Source organism: Lutzomyia longipalpis, chromosome 1, assembly GCF_024334085.1.
Source record: "Lutzomyia longipalpis isolate SR_M1_2022 chromosome 1, ASM2433408v1".
NCBI lineage: Eukaryota > Metazoa > Arthropoda > Insecta > Diptera > Psychodidae > Lutzomyia > Lutzomyia longipalpis.
This window is the reverse complement of record NC_074707.1, coordinates 62,302-82,469: the sequence shown is the minus strand read 5'-3', so window position 1 is coordinate 82,469 and position 20,168 is coordinate 62,302. Positions and strand designations below refer to the sequence as shown.

Genomic DNA, 20,168 nt, shown 5'->3' with positions numbered 1-20,168 from the left:
ATGTAAATTGGTTTTATACTTCACATAAAGCACATTTAACAAATTCGTTCTGCACAAGACAATGTCGATAGTTATTGGTAAGAAGGATTTTTTCTTGTTTGTTTAGTTCTCTCTCTCTCTCTCTAACACACAATTCATTGTTTTTTTGTATAACTTTTTTTAGTTGCTCACTTTTGGAATGTTTTATGGTGCTATGCAGGAAAAGAATGTCAAGAGAAAATGATCATGACATTTTTTCCTGACATTTTTTGTCATTCTAACTCACTCCCACTAATGTATTTCTGTATCTTTCGTCTTTCTCTGACGCATGCTTCCGACATTTTCATCATTCTTTTCTGTGCACTCAACATGTTTTTCATTTCGTATTATTTTCTCAGTATTTGGGGATATTTTTCCATGAAAAAGTGAAAATGGGCTTTGCTGAAGTGTTCTCAGTGCCAGGAAAGCCGTGAAAAGTGGAAATTTATGGTCATTTAGCGGCCAAATATGTGAAAATGCGCGAAGTGAAAAATCAAAACATTCTTTCCCTGACCAATTTTTACGGGATATTTTTCTGTATTTTCACGACACAAATCACTTCCTGCGGGCTTTTGGGACTTGCCCACAGGTCATCTGCAACACGGAAGGTCTGTGTGGGGTCAGGAAAATGCTTCCTGGGTGGTGGAATCCCACCTGAACGCGGAGAAAATTGGTCCGGGAGTGAATGTTTTGCTATAGAAACTGCACAGTTTTCACTTATTTGGCCAATAAATACCCCCGATTTTCCACTTTTCACACTTTCACAGGCACTAAGAATACTTCCACAAGCCGCTTTTCACTTTTCCCAAGCTAAAATATCACAATTTACAGAGAAAATTGCAGAAACTAACAAATACGTTGACTTCACAAGAGCTGGAAAAAGAATGACAGAAAAAAACATGTTCCTGCGACATTCTTTTTCAAGCTCTTGCGTAATCAACACGTTTCTTATTTTTCGTCAATTTTCTCTGTGAATTGTGATATTTTATCTCGGGAAAAGTGAAAAGCGGCTTGTGGAAGTGTTCTTAGTGCCTGTGAAAGTGTGAAAAGTGGAAAATCGTGGGTATTTATCGGCCAAATAAGTGAAAACAGTGAAGTTCGACAGCAAAACATTCACTCCCGGACCAGTTTTTCGCGTTCAGGTGGGATTCCACCGATTCCACCACCCAGGAAGCATTTCCCTGACCCCAGGCCGACCTTCCCTATGCAGATGACCTGTAGGAAGATACAAAAAGCCCGCAAGAAGTGATTTGTGTGGTCAAAATCTAGAAAAGAATCCCGTAAAAATTGGTCAGGGAAAGAATGTTTTGATTTTTCACTTCGCGCATTTTCACATATTTGGCCGCTAAATGACCGTAAATTTCCATTTTCCACTGTTTTCCTGGCACTGTGGGCTCTTTAGCTAAGCATTTTCCACTTTTCTTTGGGGAAAATACCCCCAAATGTTGAGAAAATTCAAGGAAATAAAAACATGTTGTGCGCAAGAAAAAAAGCATGCCACGAAAAAAGATGTCGGAAACATGCGTGAGAAAAAGACGAAAGATAGGAAAATACATTAGTGGGAGTGAGTTAGAATGACAAAAAATGTCAGGAAAAAATGTCATGATCATTTTCTCTTGACATTCTTTTCCTGCATAGCACCATTATAGGGTTGATTTCTTCCTTCTTTCATACAGTTATGTATTATCACGAATGATTTTATTTACGATGATAAATTGGGAGTTTTTATTTATTTATTTTTGTAAATAGACACATAAAAAATGTTTTATTTTTAATCGGTTATAGACAGGATCCAGTCCAGAGGATCCTCATTTTAGCAACATGGAATACATTTTTAAAAAAAAGTTGTTTTCTGGTGGTACAACATGGACAGAAATCTTGAGATATCGGAGGGGAGGAATTTCACATTTTTTTCTTTAATCTTCTTTTTTTACAATTAAACATTGATTCTCCCGCCTCACAAAATGCCCTTAATTAATCATTTTTGTTACATAGAGACCTAACAATTAGTTACTGTGTGACTAGTTCCATGACGACTATTACATGTTTATTATTATTATCTCCTCAATAGACTTATTATAACAAATATTATTTTTTCTCTTTTTTTTATTACTACACCCCATATATTCTATGTATGTATTGTATGGTTATTTTTTTCCCTCAAGGTGCATCTTTATTTTCCAAAGTTCTACATCATTCACAGTTTTTTTTTTCTCATCTACACAATGTCCAAGTATACGAATAATTAGATTTTTCTATTCATTTTATCAAGACATAATTTAAAGAATTTTGGTATACATTTTAGAAAAAAGGTCTTTATCGAAAATATTCTCTCATTCAGTGGTGTGAAATAAAAGTTTGAGAGAATGATCGGAGATATATTTTTTGTAGTCATTTATGTACAAGAGAAGACAAAAAGAAATGTTCACTTACATGAGTGTTAGAGATTTTTGTTTATCATTGTCCAGGATTCGGAAGTTTTCTTCAAACTTCCCATCTTGATTCTTTGCCTCATTGTCTGTTGAGATCACACAATTTGTGGATTTTTTTTGGAATTCACCTCTGTTTCTTTTGGTGGGCATCACCTTTTGTGGGAAGAATACTTTAATTGCTCCACGTAAAATGAGGTAGAACCAGTAGATTTGTGGCAAGAATAGTATACAAATACTGATTTTACATCCACGCGGTAAAGACGCCACGGCACGTATAAAGGGTAAATTCACCGTGAGGCTGTACCAGTAGAAGACAAATGGGAGCATGAGGATGCGAAAGATGAAGAATGTTACAAGCATGAGGATCCCATTAATCATGTACAGATTTGTTGATTTCATTCCCATTGTACTGAGGATACTGCGCAGCGAGACAAATGGTGTTGATGCCTCCATGAGGAAGATGAAGCTGAAAATGCAATCACCCAGACCACCCCTTAGGTATGCAATGACGCACAACCCAAAGGAGCCAATAAAGATGTGATGGCCCACCATGAGGGGTTGTCGGGAGATGTAGTGCCAGAATGAGGGTCTTGCCTCAAGTGAAATTTCATTCCCATAGTCATCGTGAATCTCCTTCTCCCTGCATTCTACATCACCATCCGCACGGCATACCCCATTGCCATTTCCATTTCGCCTCCCATCGAACACCTGATGCCCATTGTTGCCATTCTTAAGCCCATTCCCCGCTTGATCTTTAACCATCTTCAACTTATCAAGTACCTTGTGAATGTGAACTTTGTACATACTCCAGAGATCGTAGAAAAAGTACGCTGCACCAAACCAGGCGTAAGCCTCCGAGGCAAAATGCGATGCATGTAGGAATGAACGATTACAGGAGGATTTGCAAACAAGAAAGCCAGCTAGACAGGATAGACTCGCCTGTACTGCTGATACGAGTCTGCAATGATACAAGAACAATTTATTGGTGTGACAATGCAATTAGCACATCGTACAGAAGATTCAAAGTGAAAATTAATTTTACTTTCTGCTCCAACATCTCACGCGCGTACACAAAATGCATCGAAGCGTGACATCTTTTTTTTTCTATCTCGTTCTTTCTGATAAAATGTATCAATAAAAAAAACACTGCGATATGGTCTATTTGTAGACAACACTGATGCAATGTTACCAAATGGTTGACTTTTTTAGAACTTCTTTTTTTTTCATTTTATCTCGAAGAATTTGTCAGTAAAAATACTAGAAATAGCGAAGCGACAATTTACCTTGTAAGAGTATATAAAAAAAAGACATTCTAACCCAAATGAAAGAATCCTTTTTTATTTCTCAATTCAAAATCTTATCAAAATCGATATAATCCACACAAAAGAATGATTACTTTATGAATGAAATCAATTGTTTTCTCATAAAACAATGAAAAGGAATTTATTGAGTTGAAATGATTCTAATGATCTCTTATCAAAAATTAATTACATATTATATTTTTTCTTTCTGTGTGACACACACTAACTTGGTCAGTTGTGTGTCAATAAGAAGCGATAGCATTGGAGATCAAAGAGCAACGAGCAATTTGCTGATTACATAGTCTTGAGAAATAGAAGTCCTCAGGCCAATGTTTTTCTATGGGCGACACACAAGAAAAGTCCAAGGGTACATTTTATGCTTTTTGCCCGTAGAAAAGCCGGTAAATCCTGCTATTTGTATGTCGTTTGAATATGTAGCTTAATTAAGCCACTATAGGAATTCATGAGCAGCAGTACATGACCAGAAAAGGTAGCGAATAAAATCACGAATTCCAAGTCTGTGTTGATTTTGGGGGAGCGCAAAATGTGAAATTGCCTATATGAACAATGTATCGATTCTTTGGACAAAACTGCCCGAGTGTGGGGAAAGTCTGTGCGTTCCAGAGCGTGATTAAAGTGCTGACCTTTGGCTATTATTTTTTTTGGGTGGCATTTGGAGGAGGGGCCTTCTCGTGGGAGAGCTGGAGAAGAAGAAAAATTAGCATGCCTCTGTCACTGTGCTACACAGTAGAAGACAACAAAAACTCCCGTGTCTCTCCCACTCTCTCTCGCTCCTGTGCCATCTTAAAATGCGAAGCAGGTCCAGCATTGCAATTAGACACCGCACGTTGTGGCGAGAGTGTCGTAATTAAGAGAGGCACGGAATTGGGTCATTATTGCGCTCATGTTTTATTAGAAAATGAATTGCGTAACCTGTAGAATTTTTCTTGTTTGCTCTTACACCAAACCCCGACATTCACGGCACAGTGAGAGTGTTGGAAGTGCCCGGCTAGTTGAATTACAACAATGCACCTATGAAAATTGAGAACATCTTGTCCGGGAGACTTACTTGTTTGTAATATCCATCACATCGGACACCATTAGGTGATACTTCTTGCGCCACTCGAGTCCTTTTGCAGTCTCCAGGAGGAAGCGATTGAAGAAATCCGTCAGGGAGACAAAGTACACAAAGCCCAGAGATGAGAGGAAGACACCACGTTGGAGGGATATTCTGTCACTTATGTTTAGCGACAGGAGGCTCCCCCATGCAATCCCCATTGACCCAATTGAGCAGGCCAATGAGATGAGAATCTTCATTTTTTTTCTTCTCTGTTTTATGTCTCAGTGCAGCTGTCCTTACCGCAAAACTAACTCTCCACACAACACTTCTGTCACTCTGTGCTGGCCAAATTGTCTCTCCCGCACAGCTAGTACAAACTTTTCAGTGACTATATCGGTGGAAAAGTGTCAGAAAAGTCGAATCATTTGGAGTACGCGTGACCGAACTCACTTACAGCAAAAGCATCGACTGTGGCTCTTGTGTTGTTTTGGTGATGAGACACAACTGTTCCAGGGACGTGAGATTCCAGATAACACCAAATGCTTATCACAAAGTCAATTCAGACATCACAACGATTATTTTTTCTTATCTTTCTTGTTTTTGCCTCAAATTAATTTCTCATTATTATTCAAAACAAGGGGGTGGATTGGAATGACGGAGATAAATGAGATTATTTCCAAATACTGCTGTTTTTACTGTATCTACTGATTCAACGTGGAATCACACTAAATGGTGGATAACATTTCTGCTTAAATCTCAATAGAAAACTTGGTAATACTGGATTTTTCACGGTAGTTTGCTAAAAAAAACTCATAGTACACAAAACTTTCGTTTGAAAACTTTTTGAGGTTATACATACGTCTTGGGCGATAGTAGCGCCGCTCTGGTGGCATTTTCCATGCATTTAAATTCTCCTTTATTTTATTGTTAACCGCCAAGCAAAGAAAAACCAGAAAATAAATTCTAAAGTGGAATTATTTCCATATTTTATGATTATTTCTCAATCTTTAGTGAATGTCGGTAGTCTGGAATAGAAGAGGATCGAGTTCTTACTTTTCATTTTTGGGCTGAAATACAAAAAAAAACTTTTCTTCACAGGATTAAATAAAAAAGATATTTTTTTGTATTCTATTTAATTTTTTTTCTTCAAAGAATATTTTTCTACAAAATTCATGGGGAGATGAATCATAAAGAGTTTTAAAGTTTTTTTTTACTTTTCATTCATATGAGAATGAAGGGAAGAAGTCATTTAGAATCAGGTAATCCTCTCTGGAGATATTTTTTTTAAGATAGCCCAAGGAGGTCAAAGAATGCCCCTGCTGCTGAACTATCGCGGAATCGCCCAATGCGAGCAGCGTAGGAAATAACGTGAGCTACGTAGGAGTTCTCGTGAACGCAGTGAAAGAGATGTGCCATGGGACCCATGGCGTGGACGGCAACATCAACTCCTCCGTGAATATTCTCATCAGTGAGTACAGCCACTTGTTGAATGTACTTGTAATCCTCTGTATCATCGAGAGTGGGATCCCTCCGATGCACCTTTCCATCTCCATCCACCTCCACTTGGTAGCCACCAGGACCACCTGTGCCGTAGGTAAGCGTTGTGTAGGGAATGTTATCAATTCTGGAATTTTGAGCAACACCGAATATGCTATTCCCCTTATCGGGGTATCCATTCATTGAGAGAGTATGTGCATGGTCACTTGTTACAATAATGAGTGTCTCATCGAGTTCGCGAGCCATGATTTTTAGTGTGGCTGCCACAGCATCATCCATTGCAGCCAATTCCGAGAGTGCAGTCTTTGCCCATCCTCTGTGATGCGCTTGATCAATCATCCCACCTTCGACGACTAAAAAAAATCCCTTTTGATGCTTTCGCAGCACTCTGAGGGCAGCAGTAGTCATCTCTTCCAGCGATGGCATTCCAGATGCACCTTTGTCCCTTTCATGGTCATAAGCTAAATGCCCGTTGGCAAATACACCCAAAACAAATTCACTGGACACATCGAGATTTTCAAGATCAGAATTATTCTGCACGACCGCAAATGTCTGCTCTTTCTCCATCTTATCCGTACTCCACTTCTCTATGAGATCCCTGCCATCCTCTGAGATGCACGACCACGTATCCAGGGGATCATTCTCCGAATCCTCAACACCAGACACAAGGCACTGCCTCCCACCACCCATAATCACATTAAATTTACTTCCAGGCTCCTTTTCAATCAACTGCCGTGCAATATCAATGCATCCCTGATTTTTTGCATCTAGCGGCATCTTTGCTTCGCACTCCCACGCACGATCAGGCACATTAGCGAATAAGCTCGCAGGTGTGGCATGTGTGACGCGTGTTGTTGTTACAAATCCCGTTCCCTTTCCTGCCTTCTGTGCCCAATACAGAATGGATTCAACGTGATGAGATTTATTTTGTGATGCTTGACAATCTTCCTTGAGAACACCCGAATCCACACCATTTGTATGGTAATTCGCTTTTACCCCGCCGAATAGGGCTGTGGCTGTGGAGGCACTGTCAGGAACTTGCTTATCCATTGAATAAGTCTACAAAAAAATATAAGGATTTAGTGAAAATTGAGGATTTTGAGAGAAAATCTCACCTTTAGCAAACCCATGTGTGGAAAATCTTCCCAGGATAGTTTACCACCTTCGCCATGCTTGAATATTCGACCAGCTGTCACAGATACCGGTCCCATTCCGTCTCCCACGAAGAGGATCACATTCTTTGCACGCTTTGTATTTATTTGCACAGCTAAAGCTTTCTTCAGTTCATCGAGACCTGATTCAAACCACACTAATTGCTCTAAAACGTAAAACAAAATTAGCATTCAAAGTACTTCCTGCGGGAGAACCAATAAATTTTATTAAAAAAAAAGTTTTATGGATTGAATTCTTTGTTAATTAAAAACATTTTTTTGAGAAAAAATGATATGAACATGAACCATGATGACCAGTGTGTGGGATCTTACTTTCAAATGTTTTAAGGAAGGGTGAAAAATCTTTCTGAAATTCTACAGCACAAATAGTTTTTTTTTAAATGAAGAAAAAAGGTTCATAAGAAAATACAGAACAATTAAATGAAAAAGTGCATTCAAGTTGCCCCAATTTCCTGTAAATTGTGCGACAAAAATCACGCGAAGAGAAAAAAATGGGGGAATTTCTGTGAGTTTTATATTGAAAATGTTGAGCATTAGAACGCGTGGAATAAAATGTCGTATGCGAGGTATTTAAGTGCGATTAATTTCGATGAAATAGAAAGCAAAAAAGAATGTATATATAGCGTAATTTCCCAAGAGGACGTATAGAAAAAAAGAAGGTGATCATGAATAATTTATGGGGCAATTTAATAACATTTGCTTCTCGCATGAAAATTAAACCAACACTTATTGAATTTTTCTCTCTTTGCAAAGCACGAGTTTAGTGTGAATTGGAGGCGCGCACATGGGAATAGGCTAAATGCTTAATTATCTACCTGAAGTTAATTTGTCTCGCCACACATCGATGGTTTGTGTAACACTGCCGTCTCGCTCGTACATCACTACGAACCCAATGCAGATGAGTGTGATGAACACAGCACCAACAATGAGGATGCTCACGAAGAGTTTGGATTTTAGGAAATCCCGGAAACTGAAGGAATTCTGTCCGTCGCGCTGCATTTGCTCACAGAAGCTACTCCGTCTATTGCTGACGTAGACATTGAGTCCCCCACGACCATTTGTGGCGGCACTCTTGAGGTAATACCGTGGTGCCTGTTGCTGTGTGGTGGATGTTCCAGGTTCACGATCTGTCTCAGTGGACATCCCACGAATTGGCAGGAAGAGTTCCGCTTATGTGGAAGAATACACAATAATAATCAAGGAAGGTTTGTCTGTCAGTGTGAGGGATAGCTTTTATTATATGTTGTGTATGAGAATTAGGTGTTTTTAAGCAATTTGCAAACTGTGCGCCACGCTTAAGATTGAAGCACTGACGCGATAACTACCTTGTTGAAGCAAAAAGGTATTTTTTTTCATTTACTAATCTCCCTCAATGGCAATAAAATACCTCTGATTGTGTTGTCAATTGTACGTATTTTAGACATTTTTATCATCTTCTAATCTTCTCACCCGATAACAATTTCTCACGTTCTCTCTGTTGTAGTTGTCTCACAAGAGTCTTGAGAACGTTCTTTCACAGAAAAAAAATCCAGCCAATTTTTTTTTATGAAGTTATCATCCATTTCTATCAAGATCAAGACTTTTTTTTCATTTTTTCTGATTCTGTCTCTTCCGAAAAGGCAGCAGATTCACGTTTCACAGCATCTCTGCATTACTTAATTTTATTTTGTCGAAAATTGTGGAAAGCAAAAACAATATGCGGCAAGCACTGCAGCAGATAAAAATCGCGCCAAGAAAATTGTCTCGCTCCTCACTACATGAGGCAATATGATGATGGTGAAAAGGGTCAAGGATTTTTTCTCTAAAAACCGCTCTCGTGCACTTTTTCCCCATCTTAACAGCACACAACACGTCAATTAAATTCGAGAAAAATGTGCAAGAGTGCAGTAGAAAGATCTACTAAAAACACTATAAATGTGTAAAAGAAAGTCTCTCCACGAACTTTCAAAGCTTCTTCTCGGCACTGCCATTCAAAACGAAAATAAAAGAAAATATAAATCTCTAAAAATGAAAGAAAAAAAATCAAGACTCAGAACTAAGAAAATTAGGTGAGAGACCCACATTCAACACTATCTTGCTCATACATCGTTCCACACTTTGCACAATTTTAGTGTTTCGTTTTTTTTTTATCTTTTTCTGCAAACTTTTCTTTTGCGATTTATATATTAATCTCTCACTCACTGCACACAGGAAGATGGTGGAGGTGCAAAAATTTGCTGTGTGTCACCGAAGGTTCCGTACTGGAGACTGAAGAAGAAGTTCAAAATTGCTGCCGTGCTCGACGGATCCCACACGCACTTCCAAACTACTTGGCGGCGCAACTCCACTTTACAGATTTTTCTTTCACGTGCTCATAGAGAGAAGAGGAGAGACCTTCACGGTCGTGCCAGAACATTCATTCTACAGCACGGACTAGCCGCTGTCCACCACACCGAGCTATACGTGTCATTTTGTTGCTCTCTTTCATGGGAAATTTGTCCAATAGCATTTTCAATGGTATTTTGCCTGACTTTTGCTGTCCCATTGGATACAGTTGAAATTGAATATTGAATCCCTTTCCCCGCCAATCTCCAATCACATTCTCTTTGTATCTCCCCATCCCGCAATGTTGAGAGGTACCACCATTTACTTACATTACATTTGGGAAAAATCGCATTAAAGAGAATCTTTGGGAGCATCAAGCAGGAGATAATATAATAGATTTGATGCTTAATAATTATGATTAATAATTTACTGAAATGTAGGGAAGACTAGGGTGGAGTTAGTCTCGCAAATCGCATTTTTTTTTATTTCTCCAGTTAAAATATCATATAGCTCTAAGCTGAGATTTGGATGATTAGAATTCGTTAGGTTTTCTTTATGGTTGGTTCTCAATAAAAATAAGGTAAGCATTATTATTTTGTATTTGTTTAAAGATTTTTTTTAATTAATCAAGGTAGCATTGAGACGCAAAGAAGTTCGCATTTTCTTCGCTTTCCGGCGACGTCTTAGTATTTTTGAATTTTGTGAACTTGTGCATCCAAGATAATATAAAATGTCTTAAATTTTCTTTCAAGCAAAATTAAAAATTTATCGTAGTGCCAAAACTTTCTCCACGAAAGCTAATTATATTTGGAGGACCATATACCAATTACCCTCAGTTTGTAGTAGTAAATTTTCAACGGATGAACGCCTCCTCATACTGAACATCTCATCAAATTCACCTTTATGATATTGTAACACACAAATTATTTTTAATTTTATTTATTTGAGAATAAAGAATGAAGGGAAAATAAACTATAGATATATGAAAATTGTCCTCTTACAATTTTTTCCTGCCTCACTGTTTTCTCCAGCGTTACAAATAATAGCAATTTTCCTTTCAAACCGTTGACTACCTCCTCGGGGATGTCTCACAAGCTGTATCGTCTCCATTTCTCCTCATATTAATTTTCCTTTTTGGCTATTATATCTCTCCGAACTAATTTCATTTTTTTTCTCATTACAAAATCTGTTTTTCTTTTCATCTTCTTCATTAAATTTCCGTGTAAATATTTGTGTATGAAGAAAATGATTTTCTTGTATTTTATAAGCGAATATTGGCAAATTGTATCTCAATAATTATCTAAATATTTTTTGTAATTTTCATGGTAAAAATTGTCTTAAAAATCATTTTTATATAGCCATTCGTGTTGTATTACTTGCACCATTGAAATTTCTCTTTCACATGCAATGAATTTTTTTTTTGTTTAGTAAAAGTAAGACTTGAACTGATTTCTTTTTACACACCATATTAAACAATTTTCCTTCAATACGCTGCTCTGAGGATTTTCTTTTTCATTTCATTTCACATAGAGGCAATTTTCTTTATGATATATAGGCAATTTACTCAAAAGTGGTGTACATAATAAGATAAGGGGAAGGGGGATAATATGTAGAAAATAAAAAGTTTTGTGTAAGCATCCATCTTCGGCTTGCATATTGAAATATATTCTTATTTGCCTTTTCTTGCCATGACCAAACTTTTTTTGTTTTTTTTTTTAAATTTCATCAATATCAATCTCTTCGCCATCGTCATCCTCAACCTTCTTTGCTGGAGCCCTTGCTGGTGTTACTTCCTTACGCAATTCACCCTTGGCACGATCATCGTACTCAATCTCCACATCGTCATCATCTTCATCGGAGGATTCCTCCTCTTCGGCCTCCTTTAGCCACTTGACAAATGGTTGGGCATTCTCGTGAATTTGCAGAGATACCTCCTTCGAAACATACTTCTTGCTGACCTTTGAGGCCCACTCAAGGATGGTAGCCTCTTCCAAGATATCATTGTCATAGAACAGCTAATAAAATGAAATAAAATGAAAAAATTAAAACTTAATAACCATGATGAAATTAATTTGAGCAAAAGTAATCACCTTGAGAATGCCAGCAACTTTGCTCATCAAAGTGGCAGCATGGAGCGAAATGATCTGCTCAATGCCACCCATCAAGTAGCGCTGTGCCTTTGGATTGTTGTGTGTGAAGCGCAAAAGGAGATTACGATTCTTGCGCACCTCAGCAATAATGTTGGCTGAAAAGAGAATCTCCGCGAGGACAAGGGGGCCCTTGTTGAGAATATCAAGACGATCAGCTTCGGCAACAAGATCTTTGTGCACCTGCACATTATCCAATTGTCCAGCATCATGACGCTTCTTTACGAATTCATAGAAAATATCCAGACGCTCACGTTCACTCTTTTCCGTGTCATCAGATATTGTCATGGACTTTGCACCATCCGTGAGATCTTGCATACGTGCCCGAACTGCCTCCTCAGATACATCAGTTGTCCACGTATCATCTTCACCATGCTCCGGTGGCTCAGCCACAATATCCCCCGCACTGGCATTGGCAGCATCCGCTTCTCCACCACCCATTGCCGACGATGACGCATTGGTGCTTCCCTCGCCACCAGAACCATTCTCAACGGCCTTCTTGGAGCGCTTGCTACGCTTACCCTCAGTTAGGGAGGCCCCCTGAGCTGTTGGATCCATATTCGGTGGATTCTTCAAGATGTACGTGTTCACCTTATGATTCACCTCAAGTGGCCCATGGAAACCACATGCCTTACATCCTTGAGAAATTGTTCCCTTCTTCGTGGATACGAGCAATTCCGTTTCCGGATTGTCACATCCCGGACATAGGACATACTTCCGGATAAATCCATCGAGTAGATCTTGCAATTTTGCCGCATCATGAGACCCATTGACGATGAAACGTTCATTCTTGTGATCATACTGCGTCTGAGCACCCAATTCGCATCCAAAGTACTTGGTTGGATACATTGCTGGACGCCCCAGTGCTTTTGCCACCTCAGCCATATTCACAATCACCGTCTTTATCCCATTTCCCTTTCCCTCCACCTTTGCATTAATCCGTGGCATCCGGTAGCGGTAGTAGTCATCGGTGACTTTGCGATTAACATTGACAGTAGCCATCTTGAAGTGATTTTATTTCTTTCTTTTTTTTTTCCTTTCCACCAAAAAGTATCAAATGAAGATTATTTCCTTTTTTTTTACTTGGTATTATTTTAAATCCAATTGATGCTTGGCAAATGACTAAAAGAAATAAAAGAGATATTGTAGCATTTTTTTTTTGTTAAAAAAATAAAGTTCTTTACCTTGAAATTTTGTTTCCTTTTACTTTTTGATTTTGTTTCCTACAAAATTTGCAAAATCCTCAATCATTTAGCATGCAAATGAATATATCTCTGTAAATCCTCTCCACACAGCAATTTTTTACAAATTGAGCAAATTCCTTTGTAGATGGTCCTTTGAGGACTCTTTCTCACGTTTTTTCTTCTCAATTTGGACAATTAGTTGAATGCATCAATTTCTTGTATCCTCCAGCATTGATTTAACGCAATCTCTGCAAATTTTACCATGAGGGTGTCTACTCTCCTTCTCTTAAATTTCACTGAGAGCACGTAGTGGAACAAATCAATCTCGTAATAGAGATAAAATGGGGAAATATCAGCAACTCCCGACTATTAGAAAATTTAACTGATAATTTATGCATATATGATGGCAGGAAAACTCCTTATTTTCTTGTTTGGTTTTGCCAAAAAAAAAAGAATAGTCAAATAAAACGTTTGTAATGTTTTTTTTTTCTCCAAAAGCAAGCCAACAGATGATGGAGTACCCTTTGGTAAAATTATCTCTCTTTTGCATACAAGCTCTCTCGTTCCTCAGTGTCCCAGGGAGTTTGAGTTTTTTTTTATTTCCTTTACGGGAAAACTTTCCCCCTTTCCGTTTTTTTCTCTCGTCGAAATATTGTCAAAGACCTTTCTGTGCCACTTGAATTCAATAAATCTCGCAAAAATTGTTCCTCCAAAAAATAATGGTTCTTAAAGTATCTTCCTGTAACACCCCACAATCTATTTTTTTGGGGAGGGTAGAATTAATTTGTTTTCTCGTGTAAATAAAAAGTTACGCGTTTAAAGTACGCGCGTGGAGATGCTATTGATTTTTGTTGTTATTTATTGTGTATTGTGGCTTATACTCTCTCGTCTGGGGTCTCACGTTTCCCTGAATGGCTGCAATTTTCGATGTCTATTGCTGGAAAATTTTGAAGTCCTACAAAATAAAATATTTTTTATGTACATATATTTAATTTCAAGCAAAATAAAAGAGCTATTAATATTTTTTCTTACCTATGACTTAAACACCGCCTATGAGAAATCATGCACGATCTGCCACGATGATTTCTTGTGATGGAGGGAGATGGAGGTGTCCCTTGTAGTACTGGTGTTTCTGTAAAAAAAATTAATAAACATAATGTATATAGATTAATAATATTAGATATTAGCTATAATTCAACTCTTATGAGACTTTTTTTTATAAGAAATTTATTTATTTTGTTGATGTTTCATTTATGTGATTTATGTAGAAAATATAATCACATTATGTACATATATAGAAAATACATTCAAATGAAGAAGTTGAATTTCTCACTTTTTTTGTCATTCATATCCTTCCGTTTGATTTATTAAATTGATCCCATTTGAAACTTTTGCAAATTTACTCTGGATTGCAAGTCATAAGTTTTGTGTTATCTTCTCTCTCCGGCACTTTACCATCCAACCAGGTAAGTTATAGGTTAGAAGTAAAATCCCTCGAATGGTTCATCCCACCATTATGCTCCATTTCTTTCAGTTCAATGTAAATTTTTAACTTCCCTCTTGCCCCATTTTATCAAAGTTCTGCATTTTTATCCATTCTGTTAGCTTTCCTTATTCTGGGCTTTTCCATAAAACTTCTAGATGATGGAAGAGGCGAGATTTGTCATCATCATTAAACAGAAGTGTCTATTTAATATATTAATTTTATTCCATATTAAACGTGTTTAAGTTGCTTTATTTTCTTTTAGTTTTCCTTAAAGTACTCAACAACAAAAAATGCCGTTTAAAAGATATATGTACTTAGTATGTAATTGATTTAAATTAAAGGTAAAGCGGTTTTTTTGTTAAAGTTTTTATTATTTGCTAAGTTAAATTTTAAATATCCTCTGAAAACAAAGTTTATGACAAAACTATATTATTATTCTTCAATTCTCGTTTTGATAATTTTTTATTTGCCCATTTGGGGAATAATGGAAATGTTAATAAATAAAGACAAAATAATATATTTAGACCTAAATGTATTATCATAATGTACTTATTTCGCTTATTTATTTATAAAGCAAATGGCCTCATAAAATCATTTATAACAAAATAAAAGAGATGAAGCAAAGACCTTTTAACCTTTACCTTCTTTCCTTTGTCTTTATCATAGTTTGAATATTTTTTTATACACCTTTTTTATCTTTCCTTTGGGGGTATCTTTGTATACACCCTCACACTTATCTTACTCATTTCTACGTATGTGTATGTATGGTCAAATACCTCTGCTATATAATGCATGTGACATACATTTTACCTCTTTTTTTTCTCCCTTAATAACAAATTTATTAGAGCTTCCTGGCTTCCCATCATCTATTTCTTCCGCTTTTCTTTATGCCCCAAATCCTCCAATGATTATACACACCCAAAACCCATCTAGACTGCTACATAATTCTCAATATATGTAGCAACATTTATGTAATGTTTTAACATAAAATTCTATATTCTCTTTCTCTCACTTATTCGGTTTCTCACACACATCTTATCCTCAATTCCCCATCCACCCCTAAAATATCCCCTATCATACTCCATATCAACTTAAAACCGTCATATAAAATCCTATTCAATGAGACGACCAAAGAGAATTTTCATCGAGAGATGACTCACAGTGTACGAACCATTTGTACGTGCCTACATACAATACATTCAATACAAGGATATGGAAAGGAGAATCTTGCCATTTGAGCTCACTTTGCTTGCAGGGTACCCTGTGAGAGGCAATGAGAGAAAATTTTTGGTGGTTTTCTACCAAAATTTTCTTCTCTCACATCATCAATTACATTTCTATTGGAAAAAAAAGAATTTAAAAACAAAGAGAAAATAAAAAAAGTTAAAAACAATGAGAAAAATCAATGATATAAAATTTTTCAGCTAAAAGAGAATCCCTCTCAAATCTCTATCCGGGGAAAATGAGCCACGAGAGCACAAGAGAGAGAGAGAGAGAGAGAGAAGAATCTTTTAGGACGGGGATTGTGGAACAAAAAAAGAGAAGCAGCATAATATCAATGTATTTAGCCTCATTAAATATCTTAATGTGACTCATCCATCTTCTGGTGAGACAACGAGGGATGTGTGAAGAATGACCAATATCTCCTCCAATAGAATGCTGTTAATATGGTACAAAACAGTGCGAAAAAAAAACTCCTCCGTATAGTAAAACTCCCTAAAATGGTGTCTAATAAAAAGAAAAAAAAATGTATGGGTACCTACTGTATTTTGTTACACAAGGACTCACCGTAGAAAATGCCGGGTGCTTCCGGCAATGGAGCGCCCACCATAAGATGGAGCGCTAAATTGCGTTCCTCTGTCGACCTCAGTGTAACGTTTCCCAACTGTAGCACCGCACAAATGACTATTAATTAATTTTTCTTTCACCCAACCCTTCCCGTATTATATATACACAGTCTTTCTCTTTTTTATTTTACTGCCTTCTTTCACGAGTGCACCACAGGACACACTGTTAGAAAATGTCTGAATTGTCTTTTTTCTTCTCTTCTTCTTTCGCACCCTCTAATGTTCTAGTTTTCTTGTACGAAAGTTTTTTTCTTTTTTTTTTCTCTCTACTCTCCAGAAGAAGATTTTCCTTTTAAAAAGGGAGAGAGAACTTTTCTCACTTTGTTGGTTGTTCTTTGGATTTTTTTTTTTGCAAAAAAGAGAATGAAAGGAAAATTCAAACGAGGATCCCCCGAAAAAGGAGTAATCACACGAAAACGCCTCTTTTGTTCTAAAAAAAAAAGACTGCCAGACGTTAAATACACACACGACACCACACAATGGAAGAGGAATTTGGAAAGCCTCGCAGGAAGAGAGACACAAATCAATAAAATGAGTTTTCACTTCACGAATGTATTAAAATGTGAATCTCGTGTTCAGAGAGACAGGGAGAGAGAGAATTTAGCATTAAAATTTTGAATAGCCTTTTAGTTTTCAAAATTCGTGCACAACTCTTATCAACTTTCCACAAGCTTGCCTTCGAACTATAAAGTGTTGCAAGTTTTAATAAAATTTTCTATTGCAAAGACTTTATCAATAAACTTTCCTGTTGTTGCCCAGGAACAGAGGAGAAATTTTCAAATATATAATCGTGCTATTGGCACAAAATGGCACAGAATACGTCATACAAGCTCAGAAGTATTCAATGAACTGCACTGCAGCAGCTGGAAGGGAATTATATTGAGCCCGGAAAGCTCCTCGTTTTAGAGCTTTCATGTCCATCCCCCGTTTTCCATTGATTGTGCTCATACTCGCATAAATTTCTCTCTCACTCGCACACATTCCCCCTCAGGGATTGTATGTCCTTGTAAGCCACAATGTTAATTTATTTGCAGCATAAAAAGGCGATTGTGTTGCATACAATTTTTTTTATTAAAGACACGCAGAGGTTTTGTATGGTTTTAACTTTTTTTTTATATTCTTTTGAAAATTTCTTTGTAGAGAAATAACCAAATCATTTGTAAATGGATAAGGAAGGAAGGTGATTCAAGTTGGAGCGGAAGAAAATTCAGGGAAAATGGGGGGTTGACGCTTGCGCTCTGGTCTCACCGACATTTCTAGACTTTGAAATCATTTCTCCGGGCAATGCTCCACCACACACAGAGCTCCCGCTCTCGCATACAATTTAGAAGATACATCGAAGCCTCTATCAAGAAAAATGACTTTATGAGCTTTTTATAGTTTTTTTTTTTTTAAATCATTCTTGTCTGTAGATTTCAATTTTCAATAAAAAGATTTTTCTTAAGCCTTAAAGAAAATAGCACGAGTAAACGTAAAAGAATAACAGTTAAAAAGACAATAGTAAAGTAAAAAAAAAACTTCAAAATAATGTGACTTAAATGAAAACTTGAAGATTTTAAACTTTTTATCACCCTTGTTAGTTTCTCAATTACAAAATGTGTAATCATCAAATAAAGTGAAATAAAACATTTGCATATCTATACACATAATAAATCTGCTGTTTAAGCTGTGATCTCTATTCGTAGAAATACTTGGTATGCCACGATTGTGGTATACCAACTAATATACATATTCAAAAAAAAATATTTATTTGCGTATCAAATTTTATCTTTTAAAAATTCTTTATTCACCAATATGCTCAACAGCCAATATACCTATATGAGTTTCCTGATTCTTTATACCATACTTTTTCATAACATATTATTTAAAAATCGCATATTATCAGTGAAGAAACAACTTCATTATTATATTTTCTTGTAATTTTTGCTAGAACGCAGTAACCTTGATTTGTTTGCTTAATCAAATTAAAGATCTACTACTTTTTTTTTAATTATTTAAGCGACATTTTAAGACTAAGAGAGATGCAAAAAAATGTTTTGAATTTCAAAATGTATCCCCAAAGCTCTCTAGTTTAGGGATAAAGTAATAAAAGTAAAATTGCAAAAAAAATCAAAACTCATTTAATGCTAGTCTATCAAATGATTAGCAAGTTTGGCAGCAAAATCCCTACTAACATGTCGTGCAATATTAGAGAGTTCTTATCAGTCAGTTTCCAAACATCACAGCCAATCCATTTTTGTCTATTAATCATTAATCTTGTGGTGAATGCCCAATGTATGTAATGTATGTGAATATATATGAATATTTGGCAGATTAACTCCCACCGATTATGCATTTGAATAAATTGATGTGTCAGCGAGTAATCGAATTTACCACGGGCTCTTTCTTCCATGTGCGTGTGTGGAGTGGTGTCCCCTCAATCACGTCACGAAGAGAGAGAACATCAGCAGCATAAATTGAATTGAAATGTATGTCTAAGATGAGCAGAAGTGGCGCATATCTCGCGTTCAATCGGATCGATTTCCATAATGAGAATGGAGAATTAAAAAAATAAATAAACGATCGATAGTCAGTCAGGTCAGGTCAACCCCATTGTGGCTTATTTAATATAATTTTCTTCTTATCACATATGTGGTGTGTGTTTGCTGCTGATATCATGAGGTTTTTTTTCTTACTGTTCTAAACATTTTTATTTTTCTCTCTCCCTCCACACAATCAGTGCATTTTGTGAGTTTTTTTTGGCAACATTTCCTTCCACTATCGCATTCCCTGATTTATTTATTAGATTTTGCCTAAAGAATTCCATGACATCAACTAAGAGTAGAGAAGAGAATGGTGAGAAAGGAAATGATAAAAAGTATAAAGATAAAATGTGCTACGTCCAGAACGTGTGAAGTCTTGGAGTTTTGCAGAAGAAAACTATCGTAAGAAACTAGTTATGCAACTGAGCTAAACTGGATTTGGTTGTTCTACTGGAATGGAATGCTCTGATGAAGGTCCTTCTCTGGCATTTTGTTGGACCTACTTGACTCGTATGCAGGGAACACTCTCACTTTCTCCAGCAGCTTCTTTGCCCATACGTGAGCGCCTACGTGAGTCTACAATTACCTATTATTGTATCTACAATGCAACATTCTGTCTGTTCTTAATTGAAACAAAAGAAGACCCACGTGGCTCAGGGATTTTGGGATGTTAAAAATAAATTTTGATTGTACCCCACAAAGTGTTTGGTTATGTATCCATGCTCCCCATAAATACCCCAAATACCTGATCTTGTGCATACCAGTGTGTGTTTTCCTTACCTCTGTATCTTTCAAAAGTCATATAAGATGTTTCCGCGCCGGCAGGCGATGTCCTTCTGCTCAAGAGATAATAAATCCAAATATGATGATGTGACACCTTCTGTTTCCGGAACACAGCAATTGTTCTTTCCACTCAAAGTTTGCCTAAATTTTGCCTTTCGCTGACAACTGCGGTGTACAAATAATGTTTCTCACAAGGAAGATTACACAAAATGGATTAATATAATTATTTCCTTTTCTCACGAAATTCTATTTGGAGTGCTATTTTTGAAACACGACACTTATTTTTTCGCAAAAGAAATGAAGAAAAAAAAGTAATCCGACTACAGCGCACCTGGTGGCATTATTAGGTTTGCGCTCATGTGGGAATTTTCCACCACATAGACAAAAACATCGCAAATTCAAATTATTCGATGTT

General features: G+C 36.7%; 3 protein-coding genes across 11 annotated transcripts; all 3 read right to left on the bottom strand.

Moving 5' to 3' along the window:
* Nucleotides 1–1,904: 1,904 nt before the first annotated feature.
* Nucleotides 1,905–5,673, bottom strand: LOC129786789 (ceramide synthase). Its single transcript, XM_055822031.1, has 3 exons — nucleotides 5,266–5,673; nucleotides 4,821–5,199; nucleotides 1,905–3,408 (listed from the first exon to the last, which is right to left on the bottom strand). The coding sequence occupies exons 2-3, from the start codon at nucleotides 5,066–5,068 to the stop codon at nucleotides 2,448–2,450; spliced, it is 1,209 nt and encodes a 402-aa protein (XP_055678006.1). The 5' UTR covers nucleotides 5,069–5,199; nucleotides 5,266–5,673; the 3' UTR covers nucleotides 1,905–2,447.
* A 294-nt stretch (nucleotides 5,674–5,967) lies between these two features.
* LOC129786787 (alkaline phosphatase) lies at nucleotides 5,968–9,883 on the bottom strand. Of its 8 annotated transcripts, XM_055822020.1 has the most exons (5): nucleotides 9,542–9,581; nucleotides 9,423–9,443; nucleotides 8,296–8,649; nucleotides 7,424–7,626; nucleotides 5,968–7,367 (listed from the first exon to the last, which is right to left on the bottom strand). In XM_055822020.1, exons 1-5 carry the CDS (start codon nucleotides 9,564–9,566, stop codon nucleotides 6,096–6,098), a joined length of 1,875 nt encoding a protein of 624 aa, XP_055677995.1. In that variant the 5' UTR covers nucleotides 9,567–9,581; the 3' UTR covers nucleotides 5,968–6,095. The 8 variants fall into 8 exon arrangements, with proteins under 8 accessions (XP_055677995.1, XP_055677997.1, XP_055678001.1 ...); XM_055822022.1 differs by lacking the exon at nucleotides 9,423–9,443 and having other exon boundaries at nucleotides 9,542–9,883; XM_055822026.1 differs by lacking the exons at nucleotides 9,423–9,443; nucleotides 9,542–9,581 and adding an exon at nucleotides 9,662–9,883.
* An 824-nt stretch (nucleotides 9,884–10,707) lies between these two features.
* LOC129786788 (eukaryotic translation initiation factor 5) lies at nucleotides 10,708–20,098 on the bottom strand. 2 transcript variants are annotated; one of them, XM_055822030.1, is made up of 5 exons: nucleotides 19,751–20,098; nucleotides 14,148–14,247; nucleotides 13,116–14,070; nucleotides 11,875–13,053; nucleotides 10,708–11,799 (listed from the first exon to the last, which is right to left on the bottom strand). In XM_055822030.1, the coding sequence occupies exons 4-5, from the start codon at nucleotides 12,931–12,933 to the stop codon at nucleotides 11,500–11,502; spliced, it is 1,359 nt and encodes a 452-aa protein (XP_055678005.1). In that variant the 5' UTR covers nucleotides 12,934–13,053; nucleotides 13,116–14,070; nucleotides 14,148–14,247; nucleotides 19,751–20,098; the 3' UTR covers nucleotides 10,708–11,499. The 2 variants fall into 2 exon arrangements, with proteins under 2 accessions (XP_055678005.1, XP_055678004.1); XM_055822029.1 differs by having other exon boundaries at nucleotides 16,390–20,081.
* Nucleotides 20,099–20,168: the final 70 nt, after the last annotated feature.